This window comes from Ixodes scapularis, unplaced genomic scaffold (genome assembly GCF_016920785.2).
Source record: "Ixodes scapularis isolate PalLabHiFi unplaced genomic scaffold, ASM1692078v2 PGA_scaffold2__306_contigs__length_199485367, whole genome shotgun sequence".
NCBI classification, from domain to species: Eukaryota; Metazoa; Arthropoda; class Arachnida; order Ixodida; family Ixodidae; genus Ixodes; species Ixodes scapularis.
This window is the reverse complement of record NW_024609857.1, coordinates 135,643,485-135,659,192: the sequence shown is the minus strand read 5'-3', so window position 1 is coordinate 135,659,192 and position 15,708 is coordinate 135,643,485. Positions and strand designations below refer to the sequence as shown.

At 39.4% G+C, this 15,708-nt stretch overlaps 1 protein-coding gene across 1 annotated transcript in view; it reads left to right on the top strand.

The window, feature by feature from the left end:
- Positions 1 to 2,382: 2,382 nt before the first annotated feature.
- Positions 2,383 to 15,708, top strand: part of LOC8032439 (potassium voltage-gated channel subfamily KQT member 1) — a 101,339-nt gene continuing 88,013 nt past the window's right edge. Inside the window, exons 1-4 of the mRNA XM_042291554.1 lie at positions 2,383 to 2,495; positions 2,925 to 3,051; positions 7,238 to 7,364; positions 11,278 to 11,453. Coding sequence (XP_042147488.1) covers positions 2,383 to 2,495; positions 2,925 to 3,051; positions 7,238 to 7,364; positions 11,278 to 11,453 — 543 coding nt within the window. The remainder of the gene's footprint in view (positions 2,496 to 2,924; positions 3,052 to 7,237; positions 7,365 to 11,277; positions 11,454 to 15,708) is intronic.

Sequence of the window (15,708 nt, the reverse complement as noted above, 5' to 3'; positions counted from 1 at the left end):
GCCGTCGCCGTCGCTTTAGGTTTCCGACAATGGCGTTACACGTGGCATTGCGTGTGACGTCACGAAGGTCACTCGTGATGGTCACGACAAAGGTCATGACCTTCACGAGGCCCTCACGAGTGACCTTCGTGACGTCATGAAGTTCAGTCGTGAAGGCCTCGACGGAGGTTACAAGTGACGTCACGAGGCTCACAAATGACGGAAGGAGGGTCACTAGGGTCACGAGTGACGTCACGAAGGAGGTAGGGCGAGGAGGAGGGGAGAACGAGAAGGAGGAGGGAGGAGGAGAGGGTACGAAGGAGTAGGAGAAGATACCCTTCTCTCCGTACCCTCCCCTCCCACTCCTCAAGAGCTGCTCTCTAATTCGGCATTACAGGGAATTGTAAACGTCTTTCCTTTCTAATCCTTTCATGAACTAGCACTAAACTTAAAAAAAAAAAACAATGCATTGCTTCTGCTGTTTTTCTTTACGGATATTGCACCTGCCTAAGATACTCTATAGGAAGTGCACTACTGAAACTTCCATTTTCTTTTGAAACCCTTGAATGCCGTAACGTGAAGCATGAGTGGTGAAACTAAAACCGGATATATTTCCAAAAGGTATTCAAAGTGATCAAATGCCTCTGTGTATAATTGGTTCTTACTTCAATATTTTTTAGAAAGTGTAATTGAATTTGGAAATATACAGTAGATATTTTGGAAGGCGTATTCCCAATTTCGCATAATTTCAAAGAGCAGCTTCTACAGAAGTAATATAAAGTCGACCATCATATCGCACATAGAATACGCTTAATTGCTTATAACGTTCAAATCGAGTTCTGAGACAGGACGAGGACTGCGGCTTGTAATTTTACGCCTGAGCCGCGCGTCCTAAAGAATACGCTTCTGGTAATAAACGCACGCTTTCAACCTCTTTTTCCTTTCTGCGGGAACGTCATAATAAAAGAGGTCTGTGGATTAAACGATATCCTAGAACCTCATTTCTGCTGGAAGTGCTTCTACTGTTTTCGATAGAGTAGTAGAGGCAAGGTTGTCTGCTCCAGTACGTTTGAGTATTTTCTTCAATAAACAAAACCCAACTTTTAAATTGAGCATGCTTGATGCGATCAAACCCGATAGTATAGTTTTGTTTTGAAACGGTAGTTCACAATAGATAGTTCACTATTAAGATACAAAGAAGATATACATCGTACTTCCCTCGTTTTCGGTGAATGGATGGTTACGATTGCATCTTTGTCAATACGGTACTAAGAAAGTGAAAGTTGTATCTAACTTCTGAAAGTCGCTACCGTGTTCTTACTCTGCGAAGACAAAATCGGAAATGTTGTGGGAAGGCGTTCTTGAATTCAAATGAGCCTCTCAACCGGAGAGTGTGGGCGAGTTCGTGATCAAGAGAGGCCGCATTCAAAAACTTGATGGCGATTTCGGCATTCCGCCAATGACGTTTTTGTAAACATCTTTTGATTTCATGCGCGCAGATCTTCTGAAAACAAGTCTTTCCTGAAGCATGTGAATAGAGTGTGTTTGAGTGATTGACATTTCGTCGACAGAAGCGTGGCTTTAAACAATTGAGTTTGCATTTAAATGTTCTATAAGTGTTTTTTTTTGCTAAATCCCATTAAATGTATACAAAAGAGGACATGATTTTTTATATTTACGAAATACTGTAGCTAAGATTCCCCGTAATCACCCCGCAAATTGAGGCACCTACGATGAAATGACAAAATTGTTTTGGGTTCGTTCCTCCAGCCTGAGGTTTTGGTCAATACAACGTGCATCAAAAGCCCCATTTGTCGCCACAGAGACACAGTGTGTATGTATAAACTGCACGAAGTTTCGGGAAGGACGAAGAGACGTCCATGACAATGAGGGTCAGGGAAGAAGGACTCTGATAACTCGCGGTCTTGTTGAACGCGTGCTTGAATAATGAGAATGCAGGTGGTGACCGTCTTTGAGGCTGATACCCAAAAACTTGTGCAAGGTCATAATAGTTCACTCAATCTGTGCGGTGAATATGGGAAGTTCGCTACGTATGTATCTAAATGTCGTAAATATTCAAATATCTTTCATTATTAATACATTAGTTGTAACCAGTTTATCAAAGGGTAAAAAAGCAGCCCACGAATATATTTGAAACCCGCCATGAAAAAAACAAAAAAACAGAAACTAAATAAAGCGTGTGTGCATTATGTCGCGCTCGTTATGATTTTATGTTGGACAGTTAGTTATAATTCCAAAAAAGTGTATTTAAAAAAAATGTTACAACCAAAAATGATTTAGGGGTCACCCCTTCCACAAGTTTAGATGGTACGTTAGTTTTCTACAAAAACATTTAAAAATGTGGCTGGAAGGTAGGCTCATAAGTACAAACACGTAGACAATATGGTAATTGCGGAAATCGAATTCATCATACAATATAAGATAGGCAACCAAGGAAGTATAAGTAAAAGGTCAAAACGGGAACATTCTTTCAGTGATAAAGTGAAGAAAGTTGTGTCAGTTAAGTGATCTTTTTCGCAGACGACACCCTGTTCTACGTTTTTCCCAGGAAATATTTTTATTACCTTTTTTAAGGGAAATAAGAAATTACATACATATTGAAAAACAATGCGCTGCTGTTAAACCCGCTCTAAATCCAAAGAATGAGTAATTTAAAATTTAGACGGTATTCAGTACTGTCTAATTTATGTTGATCATATAATTGGAGCGCAGCAACTTTATGTGGAAAGTGGGGTCAGTGAGTTCAAACGCGGATTTTTTTAGTGCAATCGCTAATATTCTAGCTGCGTTCATATAATTGTACTGTTTTTGGTGTAAATAAAAACAATTAATCCCTGGTCACAGAGAGAGGCTGCCTATATAAATTACCATGCGGTCGAGTAATTTTAAGAAAGAGGAATATTGCATGTAAACTATTAAAATAGACAGTATCTAATAAATTCTATTTTTTATCTTTTCAGATTTTGTATGGTTTTCACGTGTCTGGTGCTCAGTGTTTTTTCAACAATCAAGGATTTCGAAGATATAGCTGGTGCCATATTACTAAGAATGGTAAGTAGTTGTTTTTAATATTTTTATTGACGTCGTGCAGCCTTCGAACTATGGCAAACATAGATTTTGCAAAAAAAAAAAAATTAACGTGAGATTGCTAACATTAAAAGCGTTTTGAACATGACCTTATAAAGCAGTTCATACATTCCAGATACATATTGCATTGAAGTTATGTTTTAGAACATGTAAAATAAACGCATATTCTGAACTAAAACTTACGTGTCTGTCTTATGCTGTGCACCTGCATTTGTATAAGCGTGACTTGTGTTTGTATCATAATAAGCTTAGAATGCTTTAGCAGAGATTTTAATAGTATATAATGTATTATAGAAATTGTAATACAAAGCGATATTAGCAAGGTCTGCTTGGCATTGTACTACTTTTTGTACTGAAAGCCTTTTTTAGACAACCAAATATTGGCCTAACCGGTTTTGATGTTTAATAGCTTTTATATCTTTAAAATAGTTTTGTAGGGTGTCCTGGGGGGGGGGAGCATGACAGCTTATAGCTTAAGAGTATTTAAAATATTGCCCCTTTCCAGCGATTCGGCTTAAAAGTGTGATGTAAGATACCAAGCAGCACAGAGATGGCCAAGCATTGGCCAATGGCTGGCAATGGTCTTTTGACCAGTTGCCAGAGAGTGGCCAGAGGTTGGCCGATGACTGACCTTTCTCTGGCCATTGGCCAATGGCCACTGGCCATAAGCCATTGGCCAAGCATTGGCCAAAGAATAGCTACTCTTAGGCCACTGGCCACAAGACCATCCCCAGCCATTGTCCATTGCTTGGCCAAAATCTGTGCTGCTAGGGATATCTTTAAAACTCTCAAATCTTGAAGCTAACACCTGTAACAAGTGTGTTATTATTTTTCCTGTTCAATATTAACATTGAGATTGGTTTGCCGTAAAAACAGTTATTTTGTTAAATTTAACAGTTTTAATTTTGTCACTGATCCATGGCAAGATATGTCACATGAATGTTATACCTGATTAATATTTGTCTTTCAAATAAAGATCTGTTCTTTTTAAAAGCAAAAAGAACATGCACCGTTTTTTAGGATCTCGCGTGTCTCTAGAACAACAGAATGGTGCACTACTTTGCATTATTCATAGCTTATCGTAGACTGATGTTTTTTTTTATTTAGAAGCATCTCATTTTTGCAGCATATCATGTAGCGTGGTTATTTCATTGTTCTTGATACTGAGCATATGGAAAAGGTCAAATATCATGTATAATTCCAATAGTAAAAAAATGACAAGGTGTATATTGTTTCATAGTGCTTGCAGAATAAGACCGATCAGAGCAAGGATTCAGCAAATGCAATCCTTCGTAGCCGAGCAAAGTTTAAAGTCCGTTGACCCGTTCTGTGCCAGAACCGAAACCCTTGAGGTAGCCGTATTTTTAGCAGCGCCTGACGTAAATGTCACAACAATAGGCCCCCTCTTGAGTTCCGGGGGCGGTTTGTTTTTTTATATGGCTTTGTGAATTTGTTTCCCGCTTTTAAGCATCATGTTTTAAAGCACAATCCTAAATTTTCAGAGCATTTTGTTTGTATATTCATAAAATGACAATCATAACCTCATTTACTTATTTAAGTAACAGAAAAATTCTTACGCATTTAATAGAGATTGTGACAAGCAAGATATCAAAAAATGTTGATGGAGTCAGAATAACATAGTGTATGAAATCCGACGTTAGAAAGACATTCTACCTAATCAATATTTTTATTCAGGACATTGATACCGAAGTAGGCTGATTCCATTCGTATGATACATAATTTACCTAAAACTAAAAAGGATATCAATGTTTTGTGTATATCCTCCTAACTTTTATTCGCCTGGGATTCATATCTAGTTAACTGGTAAATTTAACCTTGCTAAGGTTGGATGTTCAAACTAAGGTTTTAATTACCACCAGGGCCTGTCACATGGCAGTTGAACTGGGGTGAATGTTTGGTATGTGTAGGTACATAGAAACGCTTGCTTTCAGCAAGGAGTAGTGATGTTGTTTTGTGGCGTCAAAACACATTGTATGTTTTGTAACTAGAAAATTAGATGACGATGCCCTGAAGTATGTTTGTGGGAAAACCGCTACCCTTCGGGTGTCTCGGAAGCATAAGCGGATCATTTCAGCTCAAGTAGCCTTTCGCACTTAAAACAATATCTGGCAGGCTTGATTTCTTTTTGCTACACACACAAATTCGAGTAAATACTACCGTCCTGAACCATATATTTTAGATCATTTACATTTAATCAAATGCGGCTTGTTTATATCTTAGTCACATATCATAGCCCCGACAGCTTCAACGTCATCTTAGTAAAATTTTCAACATTTGTGCACATCCTTGTTGCGCAACAAAGCTAGCCATTGAAAACACAATAAAAGCTTTATATGATATTCAAGTATGCACTGTAATGAAGGTAAACATAAATGCCTAATTAAGGCTACTTAAAACCGCACATAGCAAGCGTTGCAAGAGGCAAGAATGTGATACCTTAGTAGTACTGGCCACGCGTTTTTAACAATTATTTTAGAAAATTATAGTAAACATGGTAGGCGCGATTAACCAAATGAAGATTAAGCCCACTCAAATCTGCATAGCTGATAATATTTAACTGTACTACGATTAATCAAAGCTGCAACATATCTTAAACTAGATTGCTCGGGGGGGGGGGGGGGGGGTAGTGTTATTTTGTTTAAATACACCAACCACACCGAAATCACTGTTCTATGTCAATGGCGGCAACCTTCCAGGGTACAAATATAACAGACTGGTTCAGGGCTCTTTGGAACCTAACATCGAATTGACGATTTAAACTCTAGCAAAACTGGAACGTGGCCGAGAACTCATAATAAATATCTCCCAGCAGCATATCTGCTATCGTGTGGAAATCTCCTTACCCATTTATTTTTGACATCTTTCTTTTAATGACTGAATATTTTCCCCGTCCCTAAGTAGAAACTCGCTTTGATTTCTATTTATATGTATTTTTGCTGTTTTTACCAAGGAGTTGAACCGAAGATGCTAAGAAAGAAATGAAATGCATATAAAGCAGGAGAAAGGAAACTAATTTCGACACGCACGAGAACAACTTTAATGCGTCGGAAAAAAAACACTTCTAAGCGTTTGTTTGCTTTCTCTCCGTGTTTTTGTGTTGTTCTTTTTCTTGATACTTTGAGGAGGTACTCGATATCAGCGCTCAAAGGCCGACGACCAGACACGCGACTCTGCAAGGCAGAATATCCTCCTCACCCTAGGGAAGGAGGAAACAGGCAACCGCGGACAAGGTAGAAGGGGGGAGAGGAGGAAGCGGGGGAAAAGTGGAAAGCGCGAACTGGTCGTTCGTTTTTAAGAAATTTCGTGTTCCACTTGCGTCTATACTTCTCTGTTTTCCGACAAAGTTGGTGTATTTAAAATAAAAATATAACTGCCGCGAGAGCATTTGTGTTGGTAGAGTCCTAATATTTTATACTGGTAACTCTTTAGGAATATTAACATCTTCAGAATTAGTGTTTTATACATGGCAGCCGATTGTATTTTTGCGCAATGTTACGGATTTTCAATTTTCCCTGTCTGATTGTCATAACCGGCAGTGACTCTTCCGTTGATGTGTGGTCTTATCTAAGGGGGCGTTAACATTTCGCCGATACCTTTTTTGTGCTGTGCAGGACCCAGCGCAGTAGACTTATTTTCTTCCTCTATTAGTTGAGGAGTGCAGAATAACGAGAGGAAAATCATAACATTAACAAGAAATCCTACGCATCTCTACGTTCCAAAATGGTTTTCATAGGCGGAATGAACTTAAGCTTAATATCCAAAAAGAAAGCCAGACACATGACTTGAGCAGTGACAATACGGGCCAAAAACCTACCCAAGTACCACTGCGCCCATTCACTAACCAGCCGAAAACATAATTTAACTAGAACATATGTATTTTGTTTTTTGTGGGGAGGTTATTACGTCGAATGGCACAACATCGATTACGCAGATTTTGCCGTAATTGCTCTCACTTTCAACCATTTTGGAGGACAACGATTCATTGACTATTTTATCACCTAGCCAAGGAGTCCGTTGTAGACTCGGTAGAAACTCAAGTGAAAGAGCGAGAGTTGTTAACATTTGACAACCCCGGTCAGAGCGCGCGTCTGGAACTGTCATTCTTACGTTTTCATTTTATTTTGTGCAGGAAATAGTGATGGTAATCTGGTTTACCATCGAGTTCTTCTGTCGCCTGTGGTCGGCAGGGTGCCGGTCCAGGTACCAGGGTTGGATGGGAAGGCTCCGGTTTCTCCGGAGCCCGTTTTGTGTGATAGGTGAGTGACCCTTGGCTCCTTCTGGGGCTCTGACGCGATGACCCAAAACAATTCCTGAATTTATTTTCCGAACGGTACTTGGAGCCACATAACTTGCGTGAGAGAAGAGCAGGTACGTGAGCATGATTCTGTGGTTCTCGTTTGTGAATTTTCGTGGTAGCGAATGTAACATCGAGCACGAACGCTAGCCTTTGATTGCGTATCGTTCATGAACATTCAGTTGTTCGACGTTCATAAATTAAGAGCTTCACGCTTTTTGTGGTAAAATCTCCCCATGATGGATGATTGTTATGTTCTTACGTTTTAGTTATTGTTTATTTAAGGCCTGCTTTTTCAGGTGGGAATTACACCAAGAAAGAACGAGCGTTAATGAAGCCAAATAAAGAAACAAAAAAACAATACACTTTTAAGCCGTAACTTTCATCACATTTATGAAGGTGGAGTTTAATTGGCAACTGATACTTTTTAAACCTTAGTAATTTACGCACACGCTGCAATTCAATCAAAATATAGCACGGCCTTTTTTCCTTGACGTTGTTCTCTGCTTCAAAGAAACGGTAGTTCTACACCGGCGAATATTAAAGCGAAGTTTGGCTTATTATTGCTACCACGAATGAGAGGGTAAAAACCATGATGTAAACATATCGCTGCACGTAACTGTCTGACAATGCCAGTATGTGGTTCAAATCGCGAAGGGCCAGCAGCTCAAACTGCGCCTTCCACTTCATCTTTATCTAGCTTGGTTTAATTTTGTTGTGGGTTGTGAAATTGTCGATAGGTAGAAGTCGAGAACTGTATGCTTGGTATATTTACGAAGCCAGCAGGAGTAAACATAAACCGGGTTTTTAGCAAATTTCTTTCCTCTAAATAAACCAACCATTTCATTCCTTGTATAGGGAGAAGGGAGAGCGTACAAGAGAAAGATTGATATAGTAGACATATGTGTAAATAACTACATCAGAGTGCAAATTATGCCTTCTGACACCTTGTTATTCGTAAAAAAGTACACAGGAAGTAGGTTCCATATTCTGACATTTCTGGTGAGTTAGAGTACTTACTGCAAATTCAGGGGAAGTCTTTGACCCAATCGGAATAATACTTCTTGCAGTTGCTTGTACACTCGTTACTTAAATGACATGTAACTAATATTTTAGAAACATTCTTTGAAAAACCCGTGTTCGGAGGAAGTAACCGATCCTTATAAAGTGAATATAGTATTGAGAAATCTAACAAACTTTCGCTGCTGAAATTTTGTGATGTCTGCAACACAAACACTAGAAGTTTTCGAAATGAAGACCATGCTTTTGATAAATATGGCTATTTTTACAGATGATGACAACATTGACACTTTAATCTCCCCGCTGTTTCAAATTTAAACAATATACTATAAAAAAACTCAGTCACAACTACTTCATTCTTGTCACAAAACGTATGTGAGCCAGAACTCATAGATTAAACCTGAGAACATTTGCCACGCATGAGATCCCTTACGTTATAAATAAAGAACGCAATGAAAACTTCTATGGCATACTGTCAGAAATTACACTTGATCGAGCGGTAAATATTGAAAGTAACCAAACGTTTAATTTGGAGAACTGGTGCCGAGAAAACAAAGGAGAAACAGTAGCGTCACCAGCATCGAAGTCGGCGTAAACCCAGGGCTCGAGCGCTGAAGCGAGACTGCCTTGTACGGCGCGGCACACCCTCTTTTAAGGCTTCCCTGGGAGCCTAGAATATTCTGCCTCGATCCTTCTTGAACTATACGTTCTCCAAAGGAATAGTCTAGACGGTCGTTCAACCTTCTCGAATCTTCTACTTTTACAAAGAAAAATAAAACGTCACGCTGTGCCGGGAATCGACACCGAGCGACCTGCGTGTGAGCCAAACGTGTTGCCGCCTCGGCTACGTAAGCGCGCGGCAATATTACTTTTCATCTAGTAGCTTACACCAAAAACTTTATTTTACGCGGATAATGTTTCAACAAAGTACAAAGTTTGTTTTGCAGCGCTTATTCAAATTTTACTGCCAGTATTTGTTATTTTTCGAATAAAATATTTGTAGAAGATTATCATTTTTTTTTACTAATCAGTAACGCAGATTTGCTTGGAAATTAAGGGACACTGGAATTGACAAGCAAGCTAGTTTGAACTGTAAAAGTAAGTATCCACAGGCGTAAGCCGTTATGCGCGTGATGAAAAACTAAGCGTTATAAAGGATGATATTGAATTACCCTTGGGGTTTCCGTACCCTCTCATTTTCAACACAATAACGCTGCTTAGGAAGTACGAGTGCAACTAAAATTAGTTTATTGAAAAATAATTCTGCACACAATGTTATTTTGTTTATATTGTTTGCCTCGAAAAAAAGCTGTATATATTCAATCAAAATCTCCAACAAATTGGCCTGTCTTCTCGCTCCCTCTCAGTACTAAACAGTCTCTGGAAATTAGTTCACCAATAGTTAAATTATATTTTCTCCAAGCGAATGTTTTTTTCATGGAGAGTATTCGAACGACGCTGCGTCTTTATAACAAAATTCATCTGAAAAAACGAAAGTACGCACGCAGCTTCTTTTCTGAGTGTCGCAGTTTTGAGGTATTACCTCTTTTTTATCCCAGAGAATCATTCAGTGAGTACCGCAATTTTAAGGGAGAATGTTTTTGCTACAAATGTTGTGAATTACATTTATATCCGGTAAGCAGTATTATTGTGTTGTTTTCGGGTTGTGAACTACAGGCCCAAAAGGCAATATGAAACTACTGCCTTTTTGTTATGGCAATATGAAACTAAATAAGCGTATGTGTACTTTCTTGCAGAACGCCAAAGACTCAATCACTGCAACCTACGTAAGTAGGTTGCAGTGATTGGCCAAAAGTGTTCTCGAATCTCACGGGAAATGTGCAATTCAAGTAACACGATCAGAGTGAAGCTTCACATGGCACAGGACTCCGTCGCAAATCTAATTTTCAGGTCTAAATATATTTTCGACCTTCTAACTTTGCAAGAGATCGCTCAGTAGGTGGTAGCGACTGTGTGACTGGAAGCTTTATGGGAGACACAGAGCAGCATTTTAGAAAGTGTAAAATGAACTTCAAACTTTCACTGTCTCCCTCGATATCAAAGACCCCTACCCCGAGGCAGTTCATGCGGTTGTGCTACGTAGATTTTGACCACACTTAAAGAGAGGGAATATTAGATAGGTGCATATGCAGTTCCTATCCCCAGGAAATGTGCGCCTAGCTCAAACGAATCCCGCACAGATGCCAGAAACGGCGTTGTTGAATATATCTTTCGTGTCAGTGGAAACAATAAGTAGTAAGCTCTAAATAAAAAAAAACACATGAAAGTCGTTTAGAATTCCCTGTAATATTGAATTAGAGCGCAGCTCTTGAGGAGGAGGATGGAAGGGTACGGAGGGGAGGGTATGCCCTCCTTCCCCACCGTACGCTTCCCTCCTCCTTTCCTTTTACCCTCCCATTTAGCGGGAAATTATCTCTAAATTTCACGCTAAATTAAGCGGGCAAATTTTCCGCTAAATTTAGCGGGGTAATCTTTCCGCTAGCGGGGAAATTTTTCCGGTAAATATAGCGAGAAATCTTTTCTATTAAATTTAACGGGGAATTTTTTTCCTCTAATCTTAGCGGGAATTTTTACTCCGGTAACTTTAGGGGGATTAGCGGAAACTTTTTACCGTTAAATATGGTGGGGAAATTAGCCCATAATGCAACGCGTGGTTACGCCGGCGGCGACAGCGACGGCGACGGCGACGCCGCTCAAGCCGGAAGTGGGCGCCTAAAACTGGGCCCTAAAAAAAAAGAGAAAACAAGAGAGGATGCAACATGAGATATAGGAACATAATTGAAGAACACCATGTGCCTTGGTTGTGTTTATGTGCCCGGTGTGCTGTTCGACAGATGTGATCGTCATCGTGGCTTCGGTCGTGGTGCTGGCTATGGGGAGCAGCGGCCAGATGTTCGCGGCTTCGGCCTTGCGAGGCCTTCGGTTCTTCCAAATCCTCCGAATGGTGCGCATGGACAGGCGAGGGGGCACCTGGAAGCTGCTCGGATCTGTCGTCTACGCGCACCGACAGGTGAGCCCTTTTTCATGTTGGTTTATACCAGTCTGCTAGCAAAAATGTTCGTTAACGCTATATTATATATTATATAATATTGTATTACTATTTATGTCTTATATTATGTTTCGATCAAGTTCTTCCGTTTTACAAAATTTATTCGCGCACGGAATGGTGCTGCTTTTTTACTTATTTGAGGTTCATTAGTAGGTGTGGTGGAATTGAAAATGTTTCTTATTAACAGTGTTCATTTATAATCTAGTTTGATGTCCATTTTCTTTCTGAAAATGTATTCCGACTGCCTAATGCAAGAAAGGAATCGGGAATGGAGTAACTTGTTTGTATAAGATTTTTTTTTTCGGGATGTGTAATTTGGAATACGTGAGGTTCGCCCTTTTATAAGTGCCTAGACGATCAAGTATGGTCCATTCATCTGGATATTTTCGAATATATTATTTTTAGAGATCACATAAGACAATAAAAGTGCCCCGTGATATATTAAAAAACATGACTCGTGACTCTCGCATGTTATTATACCGCGTTTCTGAAGCACATTGAAATCAATAGATATAAACATGACAGGACTAACAGTGAGACGAATTATGGAACCTACCGAGCACCTTTTACTTACCAGCAAGCGTCGGACCGCGTTCCACGTGGCAGCATTTGTTTTCAGAACACTTTGCATTGGCTGTGTTTCGTTTTGGTGGAATGTCAAGACCAATTGGAAACACAAAAAAAAACTACAAGACAGTGTCCTGTCGTGTAGTGCTTAATATGTCTGACCGAAAATTGGGAGGCACGGTTTTCGAATGTTGGTGCCGTGAAATTTTTGTCTTTCCGAGGCTTCCTAACATTAATCTTTTTTTTATTATTAGATGAAGTACGGTTTATTCATCTGCGTACTTTGGAATAATACCTTAGGGAGTTATAGATAACAGGTATAATTTATTACATAATATTAGTATTCTTGAATTTTATAAATAAAACCAACATATCTGCGATATTTGACGCATAACAATTTTTTTCTTATCGCGTCCGACTGATTTTTTCCAAGGTACGGATGAGGTGCGAATGCCGATGCAAATACAATTATTAGAATTGATTTGAAAATCGCGATTAAAAGACATACACAAATATAAAAAAATATATAAAATCTTCTAGTGTTTTTTGTCACTAAACCTACCGTATACTAAAATGCAGCCTGTCTGAGTCATTTATTTCACCTATTTGTCCAAGGGGTGTTTGGTTCATCAGAAAACACTTGAGGAGCCAGAAAGACAACAACGTCCAGTTACCGATGGCCGAGACCAATATAATTGTTCTCCCGGCCGCTTCTGCCAACATTATATTGAGTTCAATAAGATTTGCTCCTGTTCTTAGAGCTGCGTGTTTTTTTTTATTATTGATTGAGAATACCAATAACTAAAATCAAATTTTGGCATCAAACTTCAACATTACCTGCTTTGTTAGTAAGAAATCAATTTTAACACAGCGAAGTCCTCTATTCGGTACTTGATAATGTTTGTAAGGTACATAGTGTTATATATATTTTCACGCGCCTTCGCATGGATGCTGCCATCCTAAAATCACGAGATGCAGACATTAATAATAATAATAATAATAAATCATTAATTTCCATTCATTGATGGCACAAACCGAGGGGGAAAGGCTACCCACATGCAGCTAGACAAGCCCTCGGCCCCCTTACAGTAGCAGCAATGAAAATAACACTAACATGTCAGAGAAAGCATGTTACAAAGTTCAAATATCCAGAGATTTCTAAAACATGAACTTAGTTTCTTAATGTGGTAGCAAAACAATAACAGAAGCAGAACGAAAAAACTCCAAAGACTGCTTTGTCACAGAATATAGATATGTAAATTGTTTCTAATGATTTGTATCAGTGATATTTCGATCGCAAACATGCTACATCAAGCACCAAAAAAGCAAGTAAACACAAATATTCGCCTCTTTGAAATACAGAAAATATCTCTTTCATGTTGAAGGATGTAAACACTATCTTAGCAAGCATAACCTTACAGGACTACAAGTTGTATAGTGTGGTGTTAATCAAATCAGTTTTGTTCCCAATATGATCGTTCACAATTTTTGGAAGCAATTAATTCAGCATTTGGTTTCCATAATTAGTTCTACATATATCCACCTTACAGTATTCGCTTTGACGGGTTGAGTAAGCGTGTTCATTTCTAGTTAATGAAGCCAGTGATTGAAGATTTTGCGTGTAAAGTTTTAATTCCGATCGAAAGTTTGGACTTAACCTATAGGCATACAGATCAAAAATGTTTATAATTGAATGTCTCTCAAACAACGGCGAAGCATGGCAATCGTAAGAGGCATTGCAAATATAGTGCAACATCGTTTTCTGCAATACATAAATTCTTTCTAGGTTGATAATCGTGGTTGTGCCTTACACGTCAGCAATAACTAATATGCGAGTTAAACAATGAATTGTACAGTAATGAATTAACCTTCGCAGAAATTATGGGGTTGTGACGTCGTACTATACCGACTGTCTGCACTAATCTAGATGTAGCAGAATTTATCTGCTTATTAGAAGTCATGTACTCCATAAACAACACTCCAAGGATTTTAAACGAGTTTGTTAATTCAATAATGCATGAGTTGTATGAAACCTGTTTCGAAATATATATATTACTTTACTTTTCAGACAAAAAGGACTGCCTTGGTTTTCGTAGTATTAATTTAAAAAAAATTCTTGACGCACATTTGTGCAGTTTTAACAATGTATGATTTGCTATAGTTATAATATCATCGGGATGTTCACCAGGGAAAAAACAGGCTAGTATCATCTGCCCATGTAACAAACTTTGCGTTCAAATTAATGCTGGCTTCAGTGCTTTGCTACAAAAAAGTAACTTGCAACTTTGTTAATATTCTCTAGCTTTGGTTTTTGTGGCGTGTTGCGGGTTTTTTCGCCTTGTTTTATAAACTATCGTCCAACACTAGTGTTTAGTACCTGAAAGCTATCGAACATTATGTGCTCGGCTCGTACAGTTGACTTTGTAAAGCATCTCCTTGTATTTCCTGCCGCTACGGACTAAAGTCAGGTGCCGTGGTGCAAGCGTTGCTATTAGCAGTGATCTAGGTAGAAAACCGTATAATAACCTAACGCAGGAGTGTCCAGGCTGACCCGGCCTAAGAGCCGCAAAAATCACGAAACTTCCAGCGTCTTTCGGCATCTGGCCACGCGAGCTAACAGAGCGTTTAGATAAATAAAAAACTTAATCTTAAAATAAAAATAATTATGCTGCTCGCGGGCCTCACCGTCCCATCCGACATTCCTCTCGGCTTTATTATTTGTATTGCTTTCTTTGATAACCTCGGTGAGCAGGTATGTTTCACTTCACTTCAGGTGATATCGAAGCCAAAGCTACTAGCAAAAGCATCTTCCCCTGAACGATGCTCGTACTCCACAAGGGCGTTCTTGGCAGGGACACTGAAAGCTCGGAGCTCGCTCTTATTAGTCACCCTCGTGACGTCACACGGGGATACCTTCGCCTCCTCTCCTCCTCCTCAAGAGCTGCACTCTAATTCGCCATTTCATAGAAGGGCAAACGTCTTTCATTTTTTTACTCTTCATTATTTTATCGTAAGTGTAATTTCAGTCTATGAGTGCTATAAATGGCTATTTACTAATGATAGCGTGTATATTTCCGTTCGCAAATACTGCAAAACAAGCCAACTTATTAAGAACCGGAAGTGGTTGATGGCGTTTTGCACACTGGTGCCACCATGTTTCAACTCACACGAGAAAGAGCAATTAGCCTCTCCTACGCTGGCACCTTAATGAAACAGGGTGTAGAAAAGCGCACTGGGGCAGCGTAAAGACGCGTGTTCTAAACGCGACCCACAAATATTTTATCTTGCTCGCCTGGAGCGCTGCTCAAAGCCTGAGAGCTACGGACCTATGCCGAGAATGTAGGTACACGCGCTGCTCGCGCTGGCGTCTTCGGAAGTAACCTGTTTGGAAGAACAAAACCTAAAACAAACCGCGCATTGGACGTGCGTTCCACAACGCTCTAGCTTAATAACTTATTACTAGTCGATTATATTGGGAAGGCAAGTGCGTGGAGTTCATGTACCTTCGTTTGTTTATCGAAAAGCATATTAACTGCCTAATTCGCATTTTTACGGCCACAGTTAGAATACGTGAGAACCGTTTGACACCCCTGGGAAAAAAACCAACTAAACAAATTAGAAATGTTGCGAAGAAAAGCCGCAAGATACC